At 37.1% G+C, this 26498-nt stretch overlaps 1 protein-coding gene across 5 annotated transcripts in view; it reads right to left on the bottom strand.

Moving 5' to 3' along the window:
• The window catches only part of LOC126852532 (SET and MYND domain-containing protein 4), a 139264-nt gene that overhangs the window by 33328 nt on the left and 79438 nt on the right, over positions 1 to 26498 (bottom strand). For 2 of the 5 annotated variants that reach the window (XM_050597426.1, XM_050597427.1), the window contains one exon: positions 15249 to 15393. In XM_050597426.1, the coding sequence (XP_050453383.1) occupies positions 15249 to 15393 (145 nt within the window). Of the gene's footprint in view, positions 1 to 15248; positions 15394 to 15489; positions 15580 to 17341; positions 19674 to 26498 lie in introns of those variants that run through there. The other 3 variants (XR_007687838.1, XM_050597425.1, XM_050597428.1) reach the window with 3 other exon arrangements.

The following is a 26498-nucleotide window of genomic DNA, read 5'->3' on the forward strand; positions in this document are numbered from 1 at the left end:
CTGCGTGTACGTAAATTTCTTGCAAACCGAAGGAAACAACGATGTATAAATCGTGGCGAAAGCGCGCAGTTTAGTGACAAATGTAAAAAGAAAAGAGGGAAATGCGGCGTAGAGAGTCGGTTGGAAATTGCAATATTAATTTCGATCAAAGAAGGGACACGAGATCGCACGCTATTCTCTGCGACCAAGGATAATTTATTGTCTCGATGCCCAGAAAATTATTCCCATTTTTGCGCCAGACACATTCTTTCGCGACGAATAACACGTGCGATAAATATATGCCTATGATAATGACGGTATAAAATATGTCAATATATTAAAGTCTAATGCCACGAATAATTAGTGACTTATCGTTATTTCACGACGATGTGATTTAGTCCGCGAAAGGAAGCCGATAACTACGAATAAAATCAAGTGAGTAGATCAAAAGTCGTTGGGTAAACATAATTTTAAATGAGAAAGGAAATTAGTATCTTTATTATAGCGTCATGAAAAAAAGAGGTAAACGTGAATTCTCGTGATACTCGCTATGTAAAAAAAAAAAAACTGCGTATTAATATAAATAGCTGTGCTATTTTATCGCTGGAAATCCATTATATTCGTTCCACTTTCTTGTCTCCGTTAAAATCTTTCCCAAATTTTCTCTCTTGCAAAATCTATATTCTTCGCTAATAAAAGAATTCTCTTCCAATATCTATTCAGTTTTAAATATAAGGCACTACACATATAAAGCAATATATAATATAAAACGAAATAATATAAGTATGTTATAGATTAATATGCATGTATTAATATACAGGGTGTTTCTAAAAAAAAAATGCGAAAAATTTTAGATGATTCTTTTTCAAAAATTAAAGAGGAGGAAGTGGTCTTTCATATAAACATGTTACGAGAAATTAAATTTTAGAATAAAAACAGCAAGCAAAACAAAATTGTAGTAAATGGAAAAAATGGAACAAAAAACAATTTAAAATTATAATAAGAACCTAATTTTCATCCCCTCTCTTTAAAGGAGTGTAACTCCTCAGAGAAAAATATAGAAATATATTTTCGTACGTAAGACCCTCCTTAATTTTCGACAAAGAATCATCTCCTAAAATTTCTCGCACTTATTTAGAAACACCCTATATATTGACGCAAAATTTTTAATCTACGAAAGATGCGGTTTAATGGACTCTGTGAGAGGGATTATTTTATTATATTTTTGATTTTTGCTATAAAACTTTCTCGCGCGCGCGGGGCGAATGGCGCTGACGAATGGGCATCCGATGATATCCGCTCGGGGGCGGGGCGGTGGGAGGGGAGGGGAGGGGAGGGGCGGCGGATCTGGTATCAAATATTATCCATTATTAAACACACACAGAGAGCAACAGGCTCGTAGCCAGCGCGCGTACGTCAATTTTTCAATATTTTTCTGGCTTGGAACGTCAGAGCGCACCGTCACTCATCCCACTATTGTAACGATGGTTGGTATCGGGATAAATTCGCGCGTTACCTTTGTGATACACGGGCGCGATACGATAGGACATTCACTCGCCCGTGTGCGGATTCCCGCGGTGTCGCGTGTCGGATTTTAAGCATATCGCTTCTAGTTAATAATTATAGAAAATATACAATACGGCCACGATAGGACATTATTCCGATATGCACTTTTGTAATCGAGCTCTCTGAATTTTCTTTAATTAAATCCATTCGAAATAATAATTGAAATAAAAAAATTGAAACATCGTCGTGTGTATTTGTACCTGAAAAAAATATCAGATCTTGCAAACAATTTTCTCCCGAAACGGTCACTCGAGTTACAATTTTTGACGGAGAGAGCCATTGAAACGTCAAAAGAAGCACGCTCTCCGATTTTCCGGCTCGTTGCGACGCGCAATGACGTAATATCGGCGATGTTCGGATAGGAGGGGAGGGGAGGGAAGGGGGGGGGGTAAATAACGCCGGTATAACGTCCCACGATTTCGGACGGTATTGTCGGCAAATAAACCGGGGAAAAAATTTGTTTTCTTTTTTTTTTACGTCGCGCGAGGAAGGAACGGACCGGCGAGGCGCCGATTACACTTTCGCGATTTTTGCGGCCGCCGCAGAATCACCCCCACCTGTCCATCTCCGACGATCGTCGAATCTCGACGATGGAGGAGAAACAGCGTAGCTCTGTTTTTCTTATAAATTGAATTTGGCGCACATTAAATATTATCGGTTATTAAAAGCATCGTTCTTTGCACATATGTGTGTGTGCGTGTGTGTGTGTGTGTGCGCGCGCACGATCTGTCGATATTTTTCTGCTCCATGAACACTCACTTTGGGAATTTCTGTCTTTCTCTCTCTCTCTCTCTCTCTCTCTCTTTCTCTTTCTGTCTCCTCGTGGTCACCCACCCCTCTCGACCGTGCTGCGTCCTGCTTTGCCTGGGTTAATTCCGCGGGGTTACTCGGTAGGGAAGGTCGGCGGTGTCGGTTTCCAGATCATAGCCGTGCAATATATAGGATCGAGAGCGACATATCGATCGATGTGGACGGGAGCGGAATAATAATTTGCACTGTTATTGCGAACCTATCGGATGAAATCAAAACGGAGTTGGCGCGCGCGTTCGTCCTCTCGTTCCCTCTTTCTCCGCATCGTTGTGTCCTCTGATACTGGAGTCTGTGTCTCTCTCTCTCTCTCTCTCTTCCTTTCTCTCTTCATCCTTCTCACCTTCTCTCCTCCTGTTCATTATCGCCAGCCTGTTCGCTCTTTCGTTCCGACTCTCTCTCCTTCCACTCTCCTTCTACCACCCGTTCTTTTGAGGGTAGAGTAAATGCTTTTATTGATTCCTTCTCTCTCTTTTTCTCCCGCTCTCTCTCTCCCTCCTACCCTCGTCTTTTTCCCGCACTCCTCTCGGAACGTACACGTTAGGCGCGCACGCTTTGTTCGGCGGATGAGTGGAACAGCTACGAATATGCGAATGACAAGTGGCAATCGATTGGAACTCATCGCCTTCTCTTCGACGTCGCCCATCTTGTTGACGCTTAGAAAGACGCTTCGCTCGCCGATAGAAAAATACTCTCGACGTATATTTGCCTCACCGTAATGGCTTCATCGTTGTAGACGTAATGGCATTCTCGAGACAACCGCGAGCGAGAGACAATTCCGCATAATGCCGTGCGACGTATTCGACTTCGTTCAATGTCCTGATCAAACTATAAATATCATTGTCTGTTTTTTTTTTTTGTTAAAATTTAAATAATAAATTTTTAAAGAAATTTTTTTCCTGAGATTATCCATTAGAAATTTATGATACTTGTCAGTTGTCGCGTGTGACTTTTATTTAATATCTATTTATTTTTATATAATTATTTTATATATTTATATTTATATAATTTTGTACAATTTTTATATAATTTATTTTTATATAATTATTTTATATATTTATTTCTGTATAATTTTTATTTTATAATATAATTCATCGACGTGTAATTTACATTTCACATTCACATAAAGATGGTTTCACATTTTGTGCGAGAGTAGAGAAAGAATTGATAAATAATCAATAAATGTCACGAATAACTTTATTATATCATTCTTGAAAAATCCGCCGAGGGGCGGGGGAGGAGGTGGCAGGAGCAGGGCTGCCTATCAACCGACTCTGAGCAATCCGGGGATTGACGTGAAGGTAACACGAGGGTATGGTTTACTTGACAACTTTTTTACCGATAACATAGCCAGCGGGCATTTTAAATAATCCTTCTCAGACGCGGATATTAAATTTCTTACCGTGGTGAGCGTGGCGAAATTCCGTGGCAGTCTGTTTAAACGGTACACTTTGTCCGCAAGAACCAGAATTGCTGTGGCATTACACACACACACACGCACACATGTATATATATATATATATATATATATATATATATATATATATATATATATATATCCTGGCCGTTTAAACTCTAATCGTGAGCTTCGTAAGAAGCCCTTAAGGCTAATTGAGGTGACCTTTTTCGACCAAAGCATTATTTCACGCTTTGAAACTCGCGGCGACCACCACCGGACTATCGATCACATTGAAAACTAGTCTCCTTGTGGCTTCCGAGGGGGGAGGGGGGGGGGAAGGGACAAATTACACGAAGCAGATATTTGGTCGGGGAAAAAAAAATCGATGGAAAATTTTGATAGGAAAACGTGCATCGAGCCATCAGCGAGGAAGATCGCCCAATTAAAGCCAACGACTGTTTGAACTTTCAATTGATCCTATTACGAGTTTCGTCATCAGCGAATTTTGACGGGCATAAACGTAATTGAAAATACTAACGGACGCTCTTAAATAAAATGGCAGGGATTTGAATTTTAATGTCGCGACATCAGGAATCGTTCTGAAGGGAGCAATATTCTCGCAAGATTAATCGACGACACTGATAGTGCTGTTGCTCTCTCTTATCGTAATATTAAATGTCGCTGGAGGTGAATAGTCATTTTCTCACTCCTTGTGTTTCATTTCTTATATACACGACCGAGTGTTCAAACAGCTAACTCTATAACTCAAATTAAATTATTCATCTCTACAATTACGTCACATTTATTTTAACTACAACTGTCAATTAATTGAAATATTTATATAAAATAAATAATTATATAAAATAATATAAAATAAATAATATAAAATATAAAGTATAAAATAAAATAAAAATATAAGATATAAAATAAATATAAATATATAACATAAAATAAATATATAAAATAAAATATAAAATAAAAATATTTTCTACATTAAAAAAAAAAAAAATCTGTACAAAGTGAAAGACAAAAATGATTAAATAGCCGTGAAAGAGGTGATCCTTGATGAAAAAAATATGAGGGACAAATTGCGGAATAGAATATTTTCACAAGAAATTGTGTCTTCAAAGAAGACGACTCCAAGCTGCCGTGCACACGTTCATTTAGATAAGTGAGATACGCCGGTAGAAGGAGGTTGGGAAAATGAGCCATCTTCTTGAAAGCACCCCTTCGCATCAGTATAGGATAATGAGGGCAGGACCGGCATTGTAATTGCGAGGTTAAGAGAGGACGTTGCTCATCCAACCTGCGTGCATGTCTGATCCCGAGCCCTCCTGTTTACCTGACAGATATAGAGAACGTATTCATCACTCGTGTATACGCGCGAGATAAGACGGGGGGCGAGGGAGGGGGGGAGGGGGTCAGATTAGATATGTCGCGACGAAAGCGCATGTTCGATTTTAATGAGGATATATTTCTATTTATCTCAGAGAATTCTCTCTAATAATATATAGTTGAAACTGAACGTAGTCGCTATAAAAAGAAAGATACTTGAATATAAGAGTGGTTCTAAATAAGTGCGAAAAATTTAGATGATTCTTTGTCGTAAATTCTGATATATAAACATATATTCTTACATCTCTCCCTGAGGAGTTTACACTTCTACAAAGAGGAGAATAAAAATTATTTTTTTTTGTTTCTATTTTTTTCTTAAATTTTAGACAAGTTAAAAAATTTGGAATTTTTCCTTTTTTCGTTCTAAAATTTGACTTTTCGTAAGTCAAAACCTTTGCCATTATTGTGCTGTGCATGATAATATATATATATATATATATATATATATATATATATATATATATATATATTCTTAATAACTATCTTGCAAAAAAATCTTTTTAACGCATATTTTTAGATAATCACATTCCGGCCTGTTAAAAAGTTATAAAAAATTGAATAAGGGTTGCTAGCTTTATCTCCTTATAACGACATGGGAAGATTAAAAAAAAATATTAATAAGTATTTTTTTATCAGTGAAAACTGTTTACCAAATTTCATTTTTCTAACTTGTCCAAAAATTGAAAAAAAAAATTCACCTTTCACCTTTGTAGGAGTGTAACTCCTCCAGGGAAGGAGGACATATATAAGGATGTGTGTTTACATGAAAGACCTCACCTTAATTTTCGGCAAAGAAACATCTTCTGTGTCGCACTTATTTAGAATCACCCTGTACATCTCCGTTACTTTTTTTTTCTTCGAAATAGACTGATAAAGATTAAATCATTAAATAATAATACTACATTACCTGTCAAATTTTTTTTTCGTGACAGAAACTGTTTCATCAGATCATGAATTATGAAACGAATTCAAAGTCGGAAAAATTTAATCAAGTGGATACGTCTATCCTCTCTCTCTCTCTCTCTCTCTCGACGTTAAATAATATCGCTCAATCGATTTCCCGGTACATTTGTACAAATCGCCTGTTCGACACAGAACGATTCTCAGAGAACATTATTTGCATCGGATCGCTCGATGTCGGTATCAATGTCGAAACGTAGTCCGCAAAAATAATCTAGCCCGCGGCCAGGTAGCGTTTGTACAGTAGCATGCGACGTTTCTCTTTCCAGCGTTACGCTCGGATAGAAATATGGTCGATCCGGCAGCTATTTTCTCTGCGGTCCGGCTACATGGATGAGGGAGGGCCACATACGGCCATCGGGCCACCTCTCCGCATTTTCTCCCGCTTTTCGCAACGTATCTACCATTCCCCTCTCCCCTTCTCGCTCTCTCCCCCTCGCCGCGATGCGGTACGAAGATCTGCGAAAAGCGCGCGCGCCATTAATTACAACGTATCCAATTATTCTTCGTTACGCGGATGATATATCGGCCAACCGATTCCCATTTTATTATATTCGCATCGAATGCACGATACGCGAGTGTAATCCCCTCCGCTGTAACAATTAATATAACAATACTAATGCCGCAACAATGGGCGCGAAAACGAGGTGCGGCCACTCGCGCGCGGAGAGACCCGCGAAATGTCACGTGCTATGTGACAAGACTCATGGCACCGATTTCTCGAAAGAACAGCTCGATCCAACAGCTGTGGTAGTAAAGAAATTCAAAGAAATCTTATTAAGGTGTCTATTCAAATTTTAAAAAATTTTAAAATTCTATTTTAAAAAAATTTTCTAAAATTCTTGAAACTTTTTTGAAATTTCCTTCATCTTCCAGGTATTTTTGTTCAAAATTAAAAAAAAAGAATATTTTAAAGATCTTTCTGGTGTACTTTCTAAAATAAGTTTTTTTATTGCACGCTTTTCTAGTTCAATTCCAGGGTTGGCTAGTTAAAAAATTAAAAGTTAAGTTAAAAAGTTCATAACTTTAAACTTTTACTTAGTTAATTTGAAACGTGTTAACTTTTAACTTAAACTAGTTACTTTTAAATGTATTAATTTTAACTTATTAACTTTTTTTATACGAGTTAAAATTTTATAAAAACATAAAACAGTATTCAGTACGACTAAAGTATGCGTTATAATACCTTCCTTGGCACACATAGAGCGTATGTTCAGTGCACGTGGCTTAGTATATGATATCTTTTTATTATTTATTTAATAAATAATTTTTTAAAAAGTTTAATTTAAAATGTGTAATTAAAAGATTAATTATGTAAAAAACATATAGTTTTGCATAATTAATTTTTAACTTTTTAATAAGTTAATAATCCTTTAACTTTAACTCAGTTTATTTTTGTTTAAGTAACTTTTAATGTAAACTTAGTTAATTTTTGGGACATTAACTTTAAATTGAACTTAAACTTTACTTAAAAAAAAAATAATAATAATAACAAACTTATCCAATCCTGCTGAATTCTAATAATTAAAAATTACAATAAAGTATGTGCACTGCATATATTCAATATTTTATTAAATATTGAATATATATAAACAGAGAGATAGATATATATTTATAATATATTTTGAGCACATAATTCACTTGAACTTGCCGACTTACAACAGCAAAGTTGTCAAAGAATTTAAAAAAAAATTCCCCAAGTCCTGATAAAATTACATAAGGACTTCCTAATTTCTCCAGATACAAAAAAAAAAAATCCCTGAAAATTCCAACTTTCCCTGTTTTTCCAAGGCGTAGGCTTGCGTTTTTGTCTTTCGTTTAGCAAAAGGTTTTCAAAATTCTCCCTTTTCTTACTCCTCCCTTCCTCCTCACCGTGATGCTACAGAGTTATCGAGATACCTCTCACGTATTCACATTATTTTCCGCGATATCCTGCGGATTTGGGGTGGAAACCGAACCGGCGCCGCCGCGAACTTGTTAATTGCGGAGGGCTTGTCTGATCAACGGACATAATGTCGAGTCATTGGGATGCACACGGCGATGCTAGACGGTAGTCTAGCCGCGTCGGCGACGTCGAAACAAGACCACTTCACAGCCGTGACTAAGCAAAGCAGGAGAATCCAGACGGGGTTACGTCGATTACTTCATTAATTAGCCTGGCCAAAGGTGCTCTCGATCTCCCTCCCTCCCCCTCTCTCTCTCTCTCTCTCTCTCTCTCTCTCTCTCTCTCTCTCTCTCTACGCTCGAATTCGCATCGACGGGTAATCCACTCTCGCGAGATTGCGCCGACGCCCATAGAGCTTCCGCATTTTGCCCGGAAATGCGTCGCGTCACCTTGCCACGTGGGGATCTTATTGCCGAGATAGATTTTGGAGAAAATGTTTTGCGATGCGCCCGGAGATAGATAATCGGCTTTTCCCGCGATCGCTCCACTGATGCGCTCAGTTCAATATTTATGTGTTTATATCCTTTTGATATAAATTAACATATTTAATTCATCATAATTTTGAAAATTTTATTTTTATTCTTTTTTTTTTCCCTTCAAAAAGTCCTACGTCAGTAAAACGAAGGATATTTAATCCTCAATTTAAATTAATAAAAATCGCCACCGTCGGTCGACCACTCCGTTTCGTGATTCGCAAGTTTGAGACATTTAACGGATTTAAAGCTTTCGCGGCGGGATTAAAGGTTACCCGAGGTTTAAGGGTGGGGGGGGCGGCGGCGGGGGAGGGAGCCGAGCTCCACCCTTGTAGCATTAATTCAACACGACTATCTTGGATAGCGTCTGCGACGCTGCGTACGCGCGTTATTTTATTTCTGTAAAATCTCCGAGCAATAAATCTAATGTGTTTTTAGCTGCCCGCTTAATAAATTGTATCCCTCGTAACGACGAGAGAATTTTTCCGTCATCTCTCGAGCACGAAAGCGTTCTACGAAGCTTTTCGTCATCTCTCCCTCCATCCGCTCTCTCTTTATTTCGATAATTAAATCTCTTTTCTGCATTGTCCGCCGTCAAAGCGCAAGGCGTTTCTCTCGTCTATTGAAGGAATAATAAAACACCGGAGGAGGAACTTTTAATTTATGTAATTTACGAAAAAAAGGTCAAGAGACTTGTTAAAATAGTGACATTCCTAATTATCTGTTTGACAATATCTACAATGATTGCATATCCATTAGAATAATTGCATATACATTAATCTTGTAGAAATATCTTTAGCAATAAAAATGTATATATTCGGATATAAAAAAATTCTTAGTAATTTTCTTATAATTCATCTCCTTCTATATTATAAATATTTTATTCTAAAAAAAAAATAAAAGAAATACAGCAAGATTAATAATATTTGCTAACAGCTTAACATAAAAAAAAAGAATGAGAAAGAAGAAAGTTTATTATATTTTTTAAAATCATTTAGTAAAATTAAATTAAATTACATAGAAGGAATTTTTTTAAATGTTTTTGGAATCCTTTTATATTAATCTTTGGACGCTTTTTTTTAAATAAAAGGTTTTCTTTTTCGAATATCTTACTATTCCAAGTTGAAAATCAACTAAAATTACACGATAATAAATTCGTCATACTTAAGGATGCATGTGTCATATGTCAGAAACATTTACAAAAGCATGAAAATTTCACTGTACACTGTTTTACTATTTTTTTCTGCAAAACTTGAGCACAATTCTCTGAACGATTTGGAAATTATTAGGTTTAAAATTTGTATTGATTCTTATAAAAAATCGAATATTGTTTATTGACAAGAAAAAAATATTATCAACAAAATAAAAATTTTCGCATATATTAAGGAAACTCTAATAAATACTTGTGCAAAACTTGATTTAGATCCACTTACTCATTTAAAAGTTATTGATTAAAAATTGTAAAAAAAATATTGTCTGTCTCTCTTTTTGCAAATTATCTGTTTTTTTTTATTATTTTTTCTTTTATTTCTTGCAGTTGATTTCAGGGAATATTCACGATCAAAAGTTTTTGTCATAAATTAGGAAATATATTAATTACAACTATTTTCTTTTACGATGTTAAAAATCATTATTTTGTAATTTTGAAAAAATTAATTCTTTTTATAAGTCAGATTTATTTATTTGATTTTTCAAACAGTATGAACGTAAAAAATATATATTTTCTTTTTAAAATCTTGACAATTTTTTGCTACTATTGTAACCAAAACGACGGTCAAAATTTCGCGGATGTAAAATATTCCTCCAGATTTTCCCGCCTGTATGTTTATCCCGATAATCGCGTCGTGTCGCCCATCGTGTCGCTTATCCCCCGAACACTCCCGTAATCTGGATCAGAACCCTTGCAGGAATCGTGCCACAGTCCGGGCTCGAGGAGCAATTCTTCTTGCCGAAGTGACGGGCGAACGTACGAGATTTCCTTGCTCGGCTCGTGTTCTCGCCTGCCTCTCCTCACCTCCCCCTCCCCCCCTCCCCCATCCTGGTCGTGTTCAACATCTGCCTCTTTTTCTCCGAGCGAGAGAACTCGGGTCCGGTCGGGAATCCCGAGGAAAAACCAGGTTCATTGCGACCGGTGGCTCGTATCCACGATTTATCCAGTCGCGGATTGCCTCCGCGAGGAGATCGGGGGGAGGAGTAGGGGAGGGGCCGATCTAATTTCGCGCGCGACGAGAAAGCTCGAAGGGGAGGTGGAGGGGAGGCTTCCATCTCCAGCTGATGGCACGATCTCGTATCTGGTCAATCTCTATCCTTCTCTTCTACCTCCGAGTTCCGTCCGGCAGATTTTTCAACCGTCGAGTGTGAAAAAGGCGAAAGGAGAAATCTAGGAATTTTTCTCCGGCTATTTTTCGGCAACAACGATCGCGTTTTTTCCCCTATTTTACTATAGTTTCAAAAAACGCGCTAAATTCGATCGTATCGACCTGATTTCTTTTTCTACTTATTATTTGCTTGATAATTTTAATGTTACGACGATATTATTGGATCGTATCGACTTAATTTTGTTCAATTTACTTAACACTTTTATCGTAAATAATTACAACAATACTTTTCAAAAAGTTAAAGATGCCATTACACCGTGGAATATCTTTGTATCTCTCTTTGACGAGAGAGAGAGAGAAAATACATTATCTTACGCATCACTTTGCTCGATTTAAATTCAACGCGGCGCATTTCGTCCTGAAGAGAGTTTTCCCCCTTTCTGCTTAAACTTTCAACTCTCTTGCGGCTCTTAACTATGACATTCGGATAAAAACGAGCGGGGCATAAAAATGGCTATAAAATGATATTTGATACGGGTCCGTGGAATCCTCTGCCTTCGCTCTTTCCCTCTGCCTTTGTTCTCGCGAAATATTCCCCTCGCAATTACACTCGCATAAAACGCAATGACTATTATCTCGTGATAAAGCAAACGTGCTTCGTGCTTCCCCGACGTGTCATCCCTGCAAACATTATTTTACCATGTAACCGAGCGATGCGGCGCCGTCCCTTCCCTTCGTAAAATATCATTTATTTTGTTTATGGGAGCGATTCGCGTAAAAATTCGCATATTTTGCGGCAGAGGAAGAGCGAGAGAGAGAGAACACATCGTTTCACAACCAGACAATCTCTGTGAGAATAACCCCATAATTTCCGTTGTTACATACGAGTGTATTATATGCGTTTTCTCTCCATGCTTCACATTTTTTATTCATTTAAATTTTTAATTTATATATATTTTTATCATTTATATATAAATAAATTTATATATATATATATATATATATATATAAATATATAATATATTTATATTAATTTATTTTTAACAATTTATTGTATATTTTATATTAATTTATATTAATTTACATTAATATATTATAATTATTTATTATAATAAATAATTATAATATATTAATGTAAATTAATATAAATTAATATAAAATATACAATAAATTGTTAAAAATAAATTAATATAAATAAATTTATATTATAATATATATATATATATATATATATATATTTTTTAAGAGAACGCGCAATTGAACATAATCGGCAAAAATGTTCCGATAATATCCAATCGCTGATGTGCATTCCTTTCTAATGATTCATCCGCGCGTTTGAGAATTCCGAATATCCGTCGATAATTGTAGTAATTATAATTAGAACGTTCCTTCATATACTAGTGAAACACATATTACGGGACGGATACCGAATGGATCGGTAAAATTCATTCCGCGTAATCCGTCATGTCTGCATTTATCCGTCATTAATTCAGTTGCGATTTTAATTGACAGAACAGCTACTCCGCTCGCTCGCTCGCTCGCTCCCTCACTCACTCCCGCTCTCTCGCTCCCTCACTCACTCCCGCTCTCTCGCTCCCTCACTCACTCCCGCTCTCTCGCTCCCTCACTCACTCCCGCTCTCTCGCTCTTGCATATTGTTTATATTATCGATTCTCCATAACATCCATTGACCAGGTGATGAGCGCGGCTTACCCGTGTCTACGTGAATGACGCAATGATAACTATGCTTGTCTGTATCGATAAGCCGGGGAATGCATATCATTAAAGCAAAACTGAAATTTCGGAAATTCCAGCAAATAGTATCAAGAAATAGCAGCAAGAATTATAATGTGATCATGCAGAGACAATGCATGAAAAATTCAAAACTTCTTTTCAAGCCTTAAAGAACCTTTCAGAGATTTTGCAATATTTATATCTATCATTTTAATATTCTCTTTAATCAAAAATTTCTCCTTTTCCTAAATAATATTTAAATCCTTAATAATATTCATAACTTTAAGCTATCCTTTAAGTTTTATAGTACCCGATTCCGAAATTTAATGAAATTATATTCTTCTGTTGTTTAAACTTTTGAAGATTTTTATTAAGAGATCAAGATACAAAGTTAAAATATAAATAAACTCCGAAAATTAAAAAAAAAAAATTTTTCGCTGTAAACTTTTTGTTAAATTATTTAGGAAATTTAATAAACTTTCTCCTTTTTCATTCTTTTTCATAGCTATTAGCAGATATTATTATTCCCGCTGATTTTCATCGAAAGTAGAGAAAATTGCCCTCATTATTATTTGGCCGTGGGGAATTTTATGATATTTTCCTCTGGTGTATAATGGCGGTTCAACCCGCAACAGTACCCCGCACGCGCGTCACGTATGGAGTGTCGCAAATATTTAGTACGTGACAGCTAATCAGCTGATTCGTATCTTTTTCCGATTCGAGAAACAACATGAAGGCGAGTTAAAAGATTGCCAACATTAATGTTACTCAAAATATTTCTCAAATTGACCCTGTTTCACCAAAACAAATGACGCAATCAACAAGATTTCTTCAAGTTTCTTCTCCTCCTCACCGTAGGAATTTTCGTGGTTAAGATGCAATGTTCCTCGCGTAACAAATGTTAAAATACAGATTATCGCATTTAAATCTTTTCTTTTGCACAATTTGATTGTCAATAACTTTTTAATAAATAATAAGCGACGGCTAAAATCTTTTGGATATTACTCAGGATCGTGACCTTGACAGCATATGTCAAGGTCATTGAAAATGGATGTCCTATTTTGTAGTCTTACCAAAGTAAATATCGAATAACTCTAATGCCTATGATCATTTGTCATTTTTGCAAATTCAAGTACTTTGTTAACATATGGGAAATTAATGCTCGTATCAACATCAAGTGACACCGCGTCTTACGATTTTTGTAAATTCGTCTCTAATGATTTCCGAAAATGTCTTCTTATCAGGTCTAGTATATCAGAACAAGCGTAACTTAAAAAAAAAATCTTCCTTCCCTAATTTTAAGTAACTCGCCTTTTCCGTGAAGTTTCATGGACGCTTAAACATTTAAATCTCACTCGCGAGCAGCTCGACCTCAAAAGCGCCGCATTAAATGTTTATTGTTCATCTACTCAAAGGAACGCTCATGTAGCCATGTACGGCTACTGGTTTCACGAGGTTAACCCTAGCGGCTGGTTACCGCAGAGAGAGAGACGGTAGACTAAAACCGGAGTCCAGTTTCGTTCGCCGTCGACGTCCCGGTAAGTGCCCATCCCTTCTGAATATTTTAGGAAGTGTACGCGCGCGTATATCCCCCCCCTTTAGCCCCCTCCCCTCTCCCCCCTCTCCCCGCTATATTATATCGAGGTTCGAAGCTGCCGGTGGTCCCGGACGGGCGTACGCCCGGGCTCATGCACATCCGCGATTAAATTCATCGAATGTGTGCGGAAAATTCGCGCTCTCGCGAGCGCGCGAAAATTATAGATAACAGCCGGAAGCGGCGGCCGCGAAAACGAAAGAGCTCGTATCATAAATCCCCGTATGAAAAAGGAAAAAATAATCCGTTCGCGAAATTCGACGAGATGCACAGTCGCAGAAGCGGCTTCGAGAATTAGTTTCTTAGGGAAGAGCCAGTGTTTGTAACTTCATTGTCAGTCTAAGAAAATGCGCAGATACAGTTTAGAATCGAATTTCTTGAACAAGGATGTCTCCACTCAAATTTTGTAAATAAATTCCTTGATCTCTTCCAAATATTTTCGTTCAAAATATTTTCAGGCAAAGAGAATATTTTAAAGACTTTTTTTGGTTAATTTTAAGATAAGTTCTTTTTATTATATGCGTTTTTTAAAGTTCTTAGTTTCTTATTTTTCGGGAAGGAAAAAAACACGAAGTTATTTAAGTTTTAAATGTCAGATCTGTATTGAGAAAGAAATTGAATAGTTTTCGTAAAATAAATATTTTTCACTTGCGTAACATTTTAATTTTTTTCTCACTAAAATTTACATAAAAAATATTTATTGCATATTTAATATTTTCTAGATATTGAATATATAAATAGAGAGATAAATATATATTCATAATATATTTTAAATACGTAATTACCTACAATACAAGAATAAAATTATCAAAAAAGAATTATTTAATTAAAAAAAATTTCCCAAATCCCAATAAAATTTCATTCTCAATAGAATTCCTGATTTTTCCAGATACAAAAGAAATCCCTGACAATAATCCAGGTTTTCCATATTTTTCCAGATAATAAACACTCAGTTAAATACATTTTTTAAATAATTTTGTAAACATGCTGCAACATTTCCTTCGTTATTACCACGCACAGATGGATTGTTTTTCGCACTGAAAATCGAGCTTTCATGAATTGAGATGCGAACACTTACATCGATTTATCCGGCAAGTCGTACTCGCCGGCCAGTCGCAGATCCTCCAACGCGAAATGGTATTCCTTAAGTGCCATAAAGATCTCGGCTCTCCCCAAGAGTGCCAGGGGCAACGACATGTCCTGATCGACCGTCTTACCCTTATCTGAAACATATGTCGTCGATATCGTGTTATTTGGGAAAATATCGCTATTCTGCTTCGAGCTCTTTCTCTCTCTCTCTTTCTTTGTATCTCGATTACCGTCGAGCGAACAATTTATCGACACAAAGCCAATGAGAGGCCATGAAAATGCGGAAGTCTTTGGACCGATTGATGCATGTTGGCAGGACGCGAGAACAGAAGCAGAACTTGAGCGAACTATTTATTCTAGTTGTGCATCTGGCGCAATGCCTACGATCGACTCGCCAAACGTATATTTTAGAAGTCTGTGTAATTTATAGAAATTTTAATTTTAGAAAAGATTAAGAACGTAAATGTACCATTAAATATCGTTGCTTTAATGTATTTAAATTAATTAATAACAATTAAATTAAGCAATTAACAATTAAATCAAGTATAAATATATATAGTATTTATATATCGTATTATATTGTAATAAATAATAATTGTACGTGATAATTAAACGCATTGCGTTCTAATTAGCGAAATAATATAATTGTATTATTTCATACAAGACAATGTATAGGTTCACTAATCGTTCGCGAATGATTCGTCCGAATAATTATTTATTAATCCACACAGTAAGACGCCAATTATTCCGAGTAATAAAATATGTTATTCACGTAAAATCTTTAAAAAAAAAAAAAAAAAATGCGAACAAAGTATTGAATCTTATAATAAAAATACAGGGTGTTTCAGATCATGTCAATGAAACTTCAAGATTTTATAAGAAATTGAATTTGAAACCAAAAAGTTCAAACATAGCTCTGATAATGCTTCGTTAAAAAGTTGCAGCTAATAAACTCTCTGTAAGTAATTAGTTATGGTCAAGATAACAAAAACATTTTTATGTTTTTAGCTTATTTTCTGTTAAATGTCTTGTCAGAATTAAAAGAAATTGGTGTAATTTAATTTATTTAATTACCCATCAGATTTATTTTATTACTTTTTTCAAATAATTGAGGAGTTTCGAAGTTATTTTTAAAAATGAAAAAATAAAAAAAGCGTAATTTTTCGAAATTTATTAGCTAAGAAATTTATTAACTTTTTAATGAAGCGTTTCCAGACCTATATTTATAGGAACTTTTTTGTTCAAAATTCAATATCCTGTAAAACCCTGAAGTTTCATTAATCTGAACATCCTACATATATATATATATAGTTTCTAAATAAATGCCAAAAATTTTAGGAGATAATTCTTTATCGAAAATTAAGGAAGAGTCTTTCATATAAAATATAAACATATACATATACCTATATTCCTTGCTGAGAAATTACACTTCTGCAAAGAAAAATTAAATTTTAATTTTTTTCCTCAAATTTTAAACAAGAAAAATGTAATTTGATGGACATTTTGCACTGGCAGAAAGAATACTTATTATAATTTTTTTAATCTTCCCGTATCGTTATAAAAAGATAAAACTAACATTCCCTTATTCAATTTTTTATTAAAACTCTTTTACGGACCGGAATATGATCATCTAAAAATATGCGTTAGAAAGCTTGATTCCTTTAGAAATTATTTGTTTTATTTTTTTCGTATGAAAATCAATAGTTTTCAAGAAAATAAAATAAAATACATTATTATGCCCAGCATCGTGCTAAATGACGTAGGTTCCGAGTTGCGAGAAGTTGAATTTTAAAATAAAAAAGCAAGCAAAACAAAATTATAATAAATATTGAAAAAAATTAGAACAAAAACAATACAAAATTACAATAAAAAAAAATCTAACTTTCACCTTCTCCTTTGAAGGAGTTAATTTCTTAGGGAGAGATAGAAAATTTTTCGCACTTATTTAGAAAAACACCTTGCGCATATGTATATATAATTTTAATTAAAAAAAAAATAACTAAAATAACTTTTGATGTTTATGTCCGGATATCGATCATAGGAGAGAATCGCTACTCGGATTATTGGCGATTTGTAAGCGACCTCGTTGAGGCGCACGCAGAACGGCCTGACTGAACAGCAGGAGAGCCTTGTCGTATTGGCCGATGGCGGCGAGCTGGTACCCCTCGAGTCGTCTGCGTTTAGAAATGTCGGCGTCCTTGTCCCTATAAAGTGGCTTCACCCTCGCCAGCGTGTCGATCACGACATGCCGTATCCTCGGGTCGGCGAAGATCGCCCTCACCCGACCCGCGTCGTCCTCGATTCGGCCGAATACCTCGGTCGTCCAGGTCGCGCCCGCCATCCGCATCACGGACTCGCTGAAATCGTGGAAGAAGCCCCTCTTGCCGGAGCGCAGGGTCTCCGACGAGCAGAGGTTCCTGTAAAATTCATCGCGATCCTGCATTGCTGGACGCCCGGCAAGACGCTCGCGCCTTTCCACCCCCGATGACGTAGCCGCCGCCGCCACCCCCCTTCGTGCTGTGCCTGCCTTCTCTTCCTCCTTCACCTCGAACTCCGTTAACGAGATTCGTTGAGTGCGTATGCGAAGGAATCGCCTTTGGACGACACTGAAATACGGCTCGTCCGTTTTTATATCGCGGATTAGTACACCCTCTCGTTACAATTGCATTGCTCGGTGACACTTCTTCTTCTCTCTTTCTCTCCTCCGTGTGTTTTGCACTTTATTTAAAGCGCATAGTTATTTCTCGTTACTATCACTTTCTTTAATCTATCCTCTTGCATTTATACACGTCTTGAAAGAAAAACTTATCTTCCAAAAATTCTCATATTAATTTTCATCTCTCGAAATTAATTAGCCCTTACTCAGTATGTCACAGTTTTTTTATATATTTTTAATTAATTATATTCTGATCGAATCTTCTCTCGCATATTTTTATTTGCGTAAGAAAGAGAGAGCTCCTCCTAGAATATTTTATTTCTCCCAATTTCCGCGGATTAGTACACCCTCTCGTTACAATTGCATTGCTCGGTGACACTTCTTCTTCTCTCTTTCTCTCCTCCGTGTGTTTTGCACTTTATTTAAAGCGCATAGTTATTTCTCGTTACTATCACTTTCTTTAATCTATCCTCTTGCATTTATACACGTCTTGAAAGAAAAACTTATCTTCCAAAAATTCTCATATTAATTTTCATCTCTCGAAATTAATTAGCCCTTACTCAGTATGTCACAGTTTTTTTATATATTTTTAATTAATTATATTCTGATCGAATCTTCTCTCGCATATTTTTATTTGCGTAAGAAAGAGAGAGCTCCTCCTAGAATATTTTATTTCTCCCAATTTCCGCATATAAGCTACAAGTGTATAGCGACGACTAGTCGTCTATCTCTAAGGTCTTGCGTCGCCGAACACGCCTTCCCTTCGACCGCTTTTCAATATTACAGGAGCTAGTGTTTCGGTATTTTGTATCCGTGGTTCTCGTCGAACACGCGACCTCGTTTTACGAACTCCCCGGGATTAAGAGGAGAGCGGGACGTCCTCGCGACGCGAATTTACCGGGCGCGACGAGACCGGAATACCAAGGAGCCGCGACGAAAATATTTCGTCGTCGGTGAAAATTTCGTTAAGAATCCGCGCAGCAATTTTCGCACACTTTTCGCCGACTTTTCTCCGTACGTATATAAGTCCGGCCGGAAGGAATTCGAGGAAGATGTTCCACCAGTACTGAATCATAAAAAGCAGTGGTCCGGATCCCTGTTCTCTCGTTTCGCGAATTAAACGACTCTGTTGGCCCGTGAGAAATGGCCACTCGGGGATCCTCTATCAGAGGCGAGACCCGAATTTAAAAAGCCTCTCTCGTCAGACGAGAAGTCCTTCCTTCGCTAGTTAAAACACCATGTATGAATATATCGCACGACTCCTCTGTTCATATTGTTATTTTATTTTATTTTATTTCTTTTTATTTACATTTCTTTTTTACATCCACTTCACCTCACAAATTATTTAGAACGGCTTTGATTCCTGCTTCAAATACCGTCTAAGTACTCGTTTAAGTAACGTTTACTCGCGTTTACCGTAATCCTTTGAAAAATCACTTGACAATCTATTTTCGCCGTTTACGTCAACTTTTCACTACCCCCTTCCCGAGTCGGCCATTTCTTTCGAATTCTCTCCGTCGTTTCGAAGCACTATCGGCCGAGAGACACCCAAGTGCATACAAAATGACTGAAACGGATCACCCGAGGGGGGTCACCCCTCGACGAGTAAAACTTTAAAGATCCTCTCATTCACCGCGGAAACCACAGTACCCGGGGATCCTTCACGCCTCTCTCCTCCCTGCACCGCCACGATGCTTTATGAGGGGGTTTACTTTATAGACACGAACGAGGTATTAGAACGAAAGACCGGTATTAGACTCAAGGCGCCGCCAGAATGCGGACGAATTGGTGGGGGGGCGAATATATATGGGGAGAGGGACGAGGACAGAATGCGCTTAAGAGGAAGCGTCTCTCACCCCCCCCCCTCTCTCTCTCCTGTAGAAGCTAGAGAAATAATTTTAGACGCGATCTATTCCGGTCGTAAACGAGGCACTCTCTCTCTCTCTCTCTCTCTCTCTCTCTTCTCATTGCAGAGTCCTCTGGCATCGTCCATTCGCAAGCGTCGTGTAATCGCAAACGCCGCGAAAATTTCTCGCCGATAACGGCATTCTGGATCCCACTTTGTCCGATTCCCATCCCGGGTCTTCTCGTCCTTCTTTTTTTTTTTTCGCCGAGACCTTCCTCGTGGTCTTACCTCGTCTCTCGAGTCGACACGGAAATCCTGGCCCCGATATCGGCGGCGTCACTGCCGTCTTCTACCACGCAGAGCGCCATTATTGTCGAAAAAAAATTTATCGCCTAACGTCCTCGATCCTTCGCCCCTCCATGCGATACCAGTCTTCCTGTCTTCCTTCTCGCTCGCAAAGGAAAATACCTGGATTCGAGTTACTCGTAAATCGACCTAGCCGGCGCAATAAAGTCGTACGGTGATGCTCGCGCGGGAGAGAGAAAGGGAGATGCCTGCTCACGGATAGTATTTTCGCATCCTGCGACTTTTTGCCGTAGAGTATATCAGGGAAAATCGTCCAGTCTCGCGTGCGGTTTTCCCTCGACCGCTTTAATGGAGAGGCAGAGGAGCCGGGACTCTTCTTGGTCTCGGCGACAAATTTTAATTCCTCGGATCGCGCGTCGACTAATGCGATTTTAATTATGCGCATCGCCGTCATTACATTCGCGTTCTATTTTTAATTGTAATTTTATGTCGTTGAAATAAAAGATTAAAAAAAAAATGTAAAATTTATAATAAATATTTGCAATAACGTGATATTACAATATTTCAATCGCGCTTATTTTTAATTGTGATTTTATATCGATTGAAAGAAAGAAATTAGAATACGAAATTTATAATAAATATTTATAATAAAGTAATGTTTTATGTAATATTTAAATAGCGTTTATTTTTAATTGCAAATTTGTAGCATTAAAATAAAAAAAAAATAAAAAATAAAAAATAAAAAATACAAAATTTCTAATAAATATAATAAAATATTATATTGTATTAATTTGATATGATATAACGTTAAATTGAAATGATATTATATAATGCTAATTGAAACATATTCTGTGCAATAAATCAAAGTATTCGCAATAAAACTTTTTCCTCATACGCATACATCGTAGTATCGGGCATCGGTCAATTAAATCTTTAATCACTTAATCGATTGATTAAATATTTAATTGTGCCATTTCAATTGCAATTAAATTTAATTGCAACTAATCTTTTAATTACAGACTGCAACTAAAGTTAGTTACAATTAAACTTTGTTTCAATTAATATTTTAACTACTCGCTTTCCTCGTTTGCCATCTTATTCTATTAAAAAAAAATAAAAAAAAAAAAAAAAAAAAAAAAATAAAAAATTCTCGCAAAGACATAAACAACACAGTAATATCTAGTTTTTAAAATAATTAAAATAATAATATATTAAATCATCATCACAATAAAAATCAATTGACAATTAAAATTAATAAATTAAATAGTTAAATAATTAGTTTTAATTGTAAGGATAATTAACAATTAATTAATTATAATCATGCAAAACAAATACATACTCACAACTAATTTAATTGTCAATTGCAATTAACAATTAAAATTTTTATTGTTAGCTGTCAGGTATGGCTTAATGCGAGATATACCGAGATAAAATGGACTCCCTTGACAAAAAAAAAAAAAAAAAATGCACAATTAGACAACTGTTCTGATAATTAATACTTCACTTCCGTTGCAATTTTTTGACGATGCAAACTAGTTTTGAAACCACATTTTAAAACCGAGACACAAATTTTCGCGAGAGCTCTAGCCCGCTTCCCCCATCCTCGAAAACATGCACACGTGTATAAAGTATCGATGCTCTGATGAAATATCGGCACTCGACTCCTTGGAGTATAAATGGAACCTTTCGCGCGCGCGCTAACGTCATATAAGAAATTCCCGGTGGATCCAACTGCCGGGCTGGATCGCCGGCAGTGTTGTATCGATTTAACGTCCGACCACCGCACCATGCACCGTTAGTCGTCATATGCGTGTCAGGTACTGCCTCGCCTTATCTATTCGCAATCCCCGTCCTCCTCCTCCTCCCCTCCTCCCCATATTCTTCTTCGGAAGATACGTATAAATTTTTCAGCATTGTCATCGTCGCGCGAGATTCACCTTCCTCCCCTCCTCTCATCCCTCCTCTCGCCCCGTGACGAGGAGCGCCGGAAAAGATTTTGCCGGGCGAAATCTTGGCGCGTTCGCATTAAATTATTATATACACGAGAGCTTTCCGCTCCTCCTCCCTCGTCGTCCCCCGTTATTCCGTTAACGGCAAATTGTTCGCGAGCAATTTATATTCCATTATATATATATAAAGGAACGACCTCGTTTCCCCGCTCGATCTTTTCTCCTCAGAACCCGTCCATCATGCGGTAAACAAATAATGATATCGCGTGCAACGAACGGCGATGCCGGGGAGGGGCGGGGGAGGGAGGGTGCATTCGTGTCCCACGTAAAGATATATACTTATTGAGTTAAGGATATTTCCCCTCGTAATTTGCGGCTGTACGAAAAAACGTAAGGTTTCCTTTCCACCGAGCGGGGGCGGAGGGAGGGGAGTGAGGGGGGGGGGCTTCAGCTCGACTTCGACAGGTGCGTTAAATTCCGCGGGTGATCCCTTCTCTCTCTCTCTCTCTCTTTTTTTTTCCCTTTCTTTTCAAAACGATTTTCACTGCACACCACGATCGTTTTTCATGCGTAGTTTTTTTTTTCTTTTTTTTGCCCGAGCTTTTCCGGCGAGAAACGTTCGCTGACAACGTATCCGCGCGATAATCGGGCCGATTTATGAACCAAGATGGGAAAGCGGGGCGAAATGTTGGCAGGTTTATCGGTGCGGGAATTCTCCGCCTCGCTCGGGTAAAGCAACGATTTGGCGGACTCGTTCGTTCGTTCTCAGTGTCGCTAATAATTAATAAATACGTTAGCTCGCGCGGCCACATCGCGTTATCGCGCGTTAAATCCTCGGACCATTGGCGCGTCGCTTAATTCGCAGTTAAGTTCCCCCGCTTTAATTTCGCGTAGAACGTTAAATGACATTCTTTCCCTCTGTCCCGTGGGACGAGGTAAGCCGTTTCGCGTGTTAGGGCAGAAGAAAGACGCGGCTGATTCGCGTAATTCGGGCAAATTGCGCAATAATGCCGGCGGAATATTCGCCGAGCAATCTTAATGGTATTTTTATCGACCTTTCCCCTCCAACGGCGATCTTCGTGCGCGCGGTTGTCCTAAAAAAAAGAGAAAAGAACGCCGAGAAGATCCGCCGCTGTGACAAGAAAGAAAATTCTTTTCCTCCTTTTTTTTTTTTGTTTCCTTTGACCGTACGCTAATTTTTATATTAATTATTCAAATTAATTTTCCCCGCGTGCGTGTCCCCGTCTCTCTCTTGACCGTTAGCTATATAAAGGCACGAAATTACCATCGCACCCTGTTCGACGAAATACCTCGCTCACTTTGCCTGCGAGCGTCCGGCACCGCTGACTACCGTGTCATTAAATGCAAATTTCGCGCGCGGCCAGTAGGGCAACTGGCGACCGGAGTTTAAACCGTATTTAGTGAGGCGTTCTTGCCGATTAGAGGAGCGGGACAGACGTATTTCCGGGACATATGATTATCGCGGTTGCGAACAGCCGGGATCCGGATTTCGTCGCGCGCACTCTCGGCGTTTACACGAATGTTTGCACGTTTCAGTGGTTTTCCTATAAAAAGGAAAAAGTCTGATAAAATATCCCGCACGTATTTCGCCAAATATTTCGGGTGCTCGACGAGAATATTGGCGAAAATGGCAAAATTGTTTTCGCGAGAAAAATTTGTCCCTCGTGGGAATTACATGGATGAGCGGTTAACGACGTTATCCTCCCGCCAGCTGATTATGAGTCAATCTTAATTAAGATAGATTTTCGAGGCCGCTGCTTTCAGCGTGTTAATGGATCGATTCCCGCTTATGTCAGCGCGCATTAAATATTAATCGGCCTTCATACGTCATGCAATCCGAAAGCTCGAGGCATAAGACGCCGAATGAGACGTGTCGCATTGCTCGAAAATAAAAATGCGTAAAAACAATTTTAAATCTAATGAGGGATTTTAATGAGGAAAAAAGGTCATTGGAGCGTAACAGTCGATAAGAGGCTTCCTCTAAGAAAGATACTCTTTTTTTTTTTCTTTCAGCGATAATCAAAACTTTGTCCTACTGCAATGAATTACTTCACGATATCCAGAGATATGGAGAAAATATCTCCGATGCTTTTCACATCGTGTTTTTTCGCTTAATAATATAACGGCCGTTGATGACGCCTAGCGTGCATCTGTCAGCGCGTTTTATCGCTCCCTTTCGCAATTTCTCTTTATCAACGTTACCGCCAGTTACATAGCCGATCGAACGATATCGTACTCGACGGGTGCTACATTAACTCCTACCCGACCTTCTTAACGTCTGAACGTGACCGGAGCGTGCGTGTAAGATTCGCACAAGCGGATTCTTTCCTCGTGTCTTCCGCGCGCCCGCCAATTTTTATTCTCCTTCGATAAGTTGCGGATTCTTTCTCGAGAGTTTCCAATGCGTCAGCGCGCAGTCATCAATCTTGCGAACCAGCCGGAGAATCCGTCGGGGCTTCTTTCGTAAACGTTTGATAAGTCAAGTCAAAAAATGCGATAGAATACGCTAAATATGCTAAATTGCCAGCGTGCATCAATCTCTTTATTTTCTAATCTCTGCGTACCACATTTTTAATCGTCTCTCAAGAAATGGTACACACAGAGTGTTATTATATAATTCTTGACACATCCCAAGTGTGAAGGTTAATTGGATCAAATTTTTTGACACACCCGAAGAGGTGTGTCATATATTATCATGACACTCTGTATATCAACTTTATGCTTATATAAGAATTAATAAGAATTTTTTATTTCATTTAGAATCGGTTTAATATTTTCGATGGAGCTCTTGAGAGGATCATATTTTCTATATCTATATTTCTTTTTTTTTCTTTTTTTTTTCGTAGTAAGCACCCGTTTTCTTTTTCGTTATAAAATATTATATAATAAATAATTATGAATAATAATAATAATAATTATGAATAATAATAATAATTATTATTATATAATAATAATAATTAATTATCAATTATATAATTATTATATTATTCATAATTATTTATTATAAATATTTATAACAAAAATTAAATAATTAATTATTACTTATATAATTATTATATTATTCATAATTATTTATTATATAATATTTTATAACGAAAAGAAAGCGGGTGCTTACTACAAAAAAAAAAAAAAAAATAGATATAGAATAATTAATTAATTATTAATTAAAAATTTATGAAACGTTTTAAATGATGCACTTGAATAGGACGAATCCCGAAGATAAGATAAGATTATCTAATTATTTGAAAACTAATATCGTTAAAATCGCTTCCTAAATCTGTTGGATGTATCTATTGTACAGTGGTAATTTTCGGCATTCCAGAGATCTTGCAGCATCCATACGTAATACGGGCTATCCGTGGACAGTTCCCGGACCGAAACCGTCGCGTTTCCGCAAACTAGATTATGCCGAGAACCTTGCAATAAATTATTGCGAACGATCCCTCCGGGACTGCTTTTCGCGATGTATTTATGCGCTGGACACGCTCGCGGAAAGCACTTTACGCAAATGAGAAGAAAACGCGCCTTCCTCCTCCTCCACCCCTCCCTCCCCCCCCACGCCTCACCGCCGCCGCCGCGAAGACAAGAATCGATTTTTAAAAGACGCTCCCCAAACTCTCTTCTCTCTCTCTCTCTCTCTCTCTATTCGTTTCTCCCAACGATTGATCTTCCGTCTCGTAATGTATTGCGCGCGAATACGCTTCTCATTTTCATATAAATCCACTCTTCGATGAAGGAAAAAGGAAATAAAAGAGTGGTTACTCGAATTTTACTTGTGTGCTTCTTATTGTCCAGCTTTTAGCGGAATTTAATTCCCGGAGCAGAGCGTATCTATTGTTTGGCTCTCCCCTTCTGATGCGCTTGACGTATTTATTTATATCACATTTAAATCACTATTGGAAAATTTCGCTTAAATTTAACATATCTCGCATGTGCCAAACGATCCACACAAATGTTCGCGCTGATTTAATATGGCTATGTTAAATGTTGATGACAGTAAGTGTATTAATATTTCAACGCAAGATGAATATAAACTTTAAAAGAATTTGAAGGAAATTTTATGTAACATATTTTTGATAAAATGATAAAATTAACTTGAAAAATTGTTATTGATCTCTGTACAGATTAAAAAAATCGAATTTTTTAAAAATGAAGGAAGAAACTAAGTAAAAAACCGTTTTTTTTTTTTTTTGACAAAAAAGTGGTTCTTTTTGGCAATTTTAAAAGATCGTGAAAGTTTTTTTTGAATAAAGGATATTAATTACTGAGTAATCAGTTGAGTTCGAATATTTTAAAACCGGTCAATTTTGATTTTTATAATTTAGTGGTATTTTTTATGTACTTTATTTTTAAAATTTCATAAAAATTAGAAGAAAATTCTCTCAAGCATAATTACATTGTTGTTATTTTATTGTGAACCAGAAGTGAGAATAACACAAGGCATGAATCTGATATCTAATT

The sequence above is a fragment of the Cataglyphis hispanica genome, chromosome 10 (assembly GCF_021464435.1).
Source record: "Cataglyphis hispanica isolate Lineage 1 chromosome 10, ULB_Chis1_1.0, whole genome shotgun sequence".
Lineage (NCBI taxonomy): Eukaryota > Metazoa > Arthropoda > Insecta > Hymenoptera > Formicidae > Cataglyphis > Cataglyphis hispanica.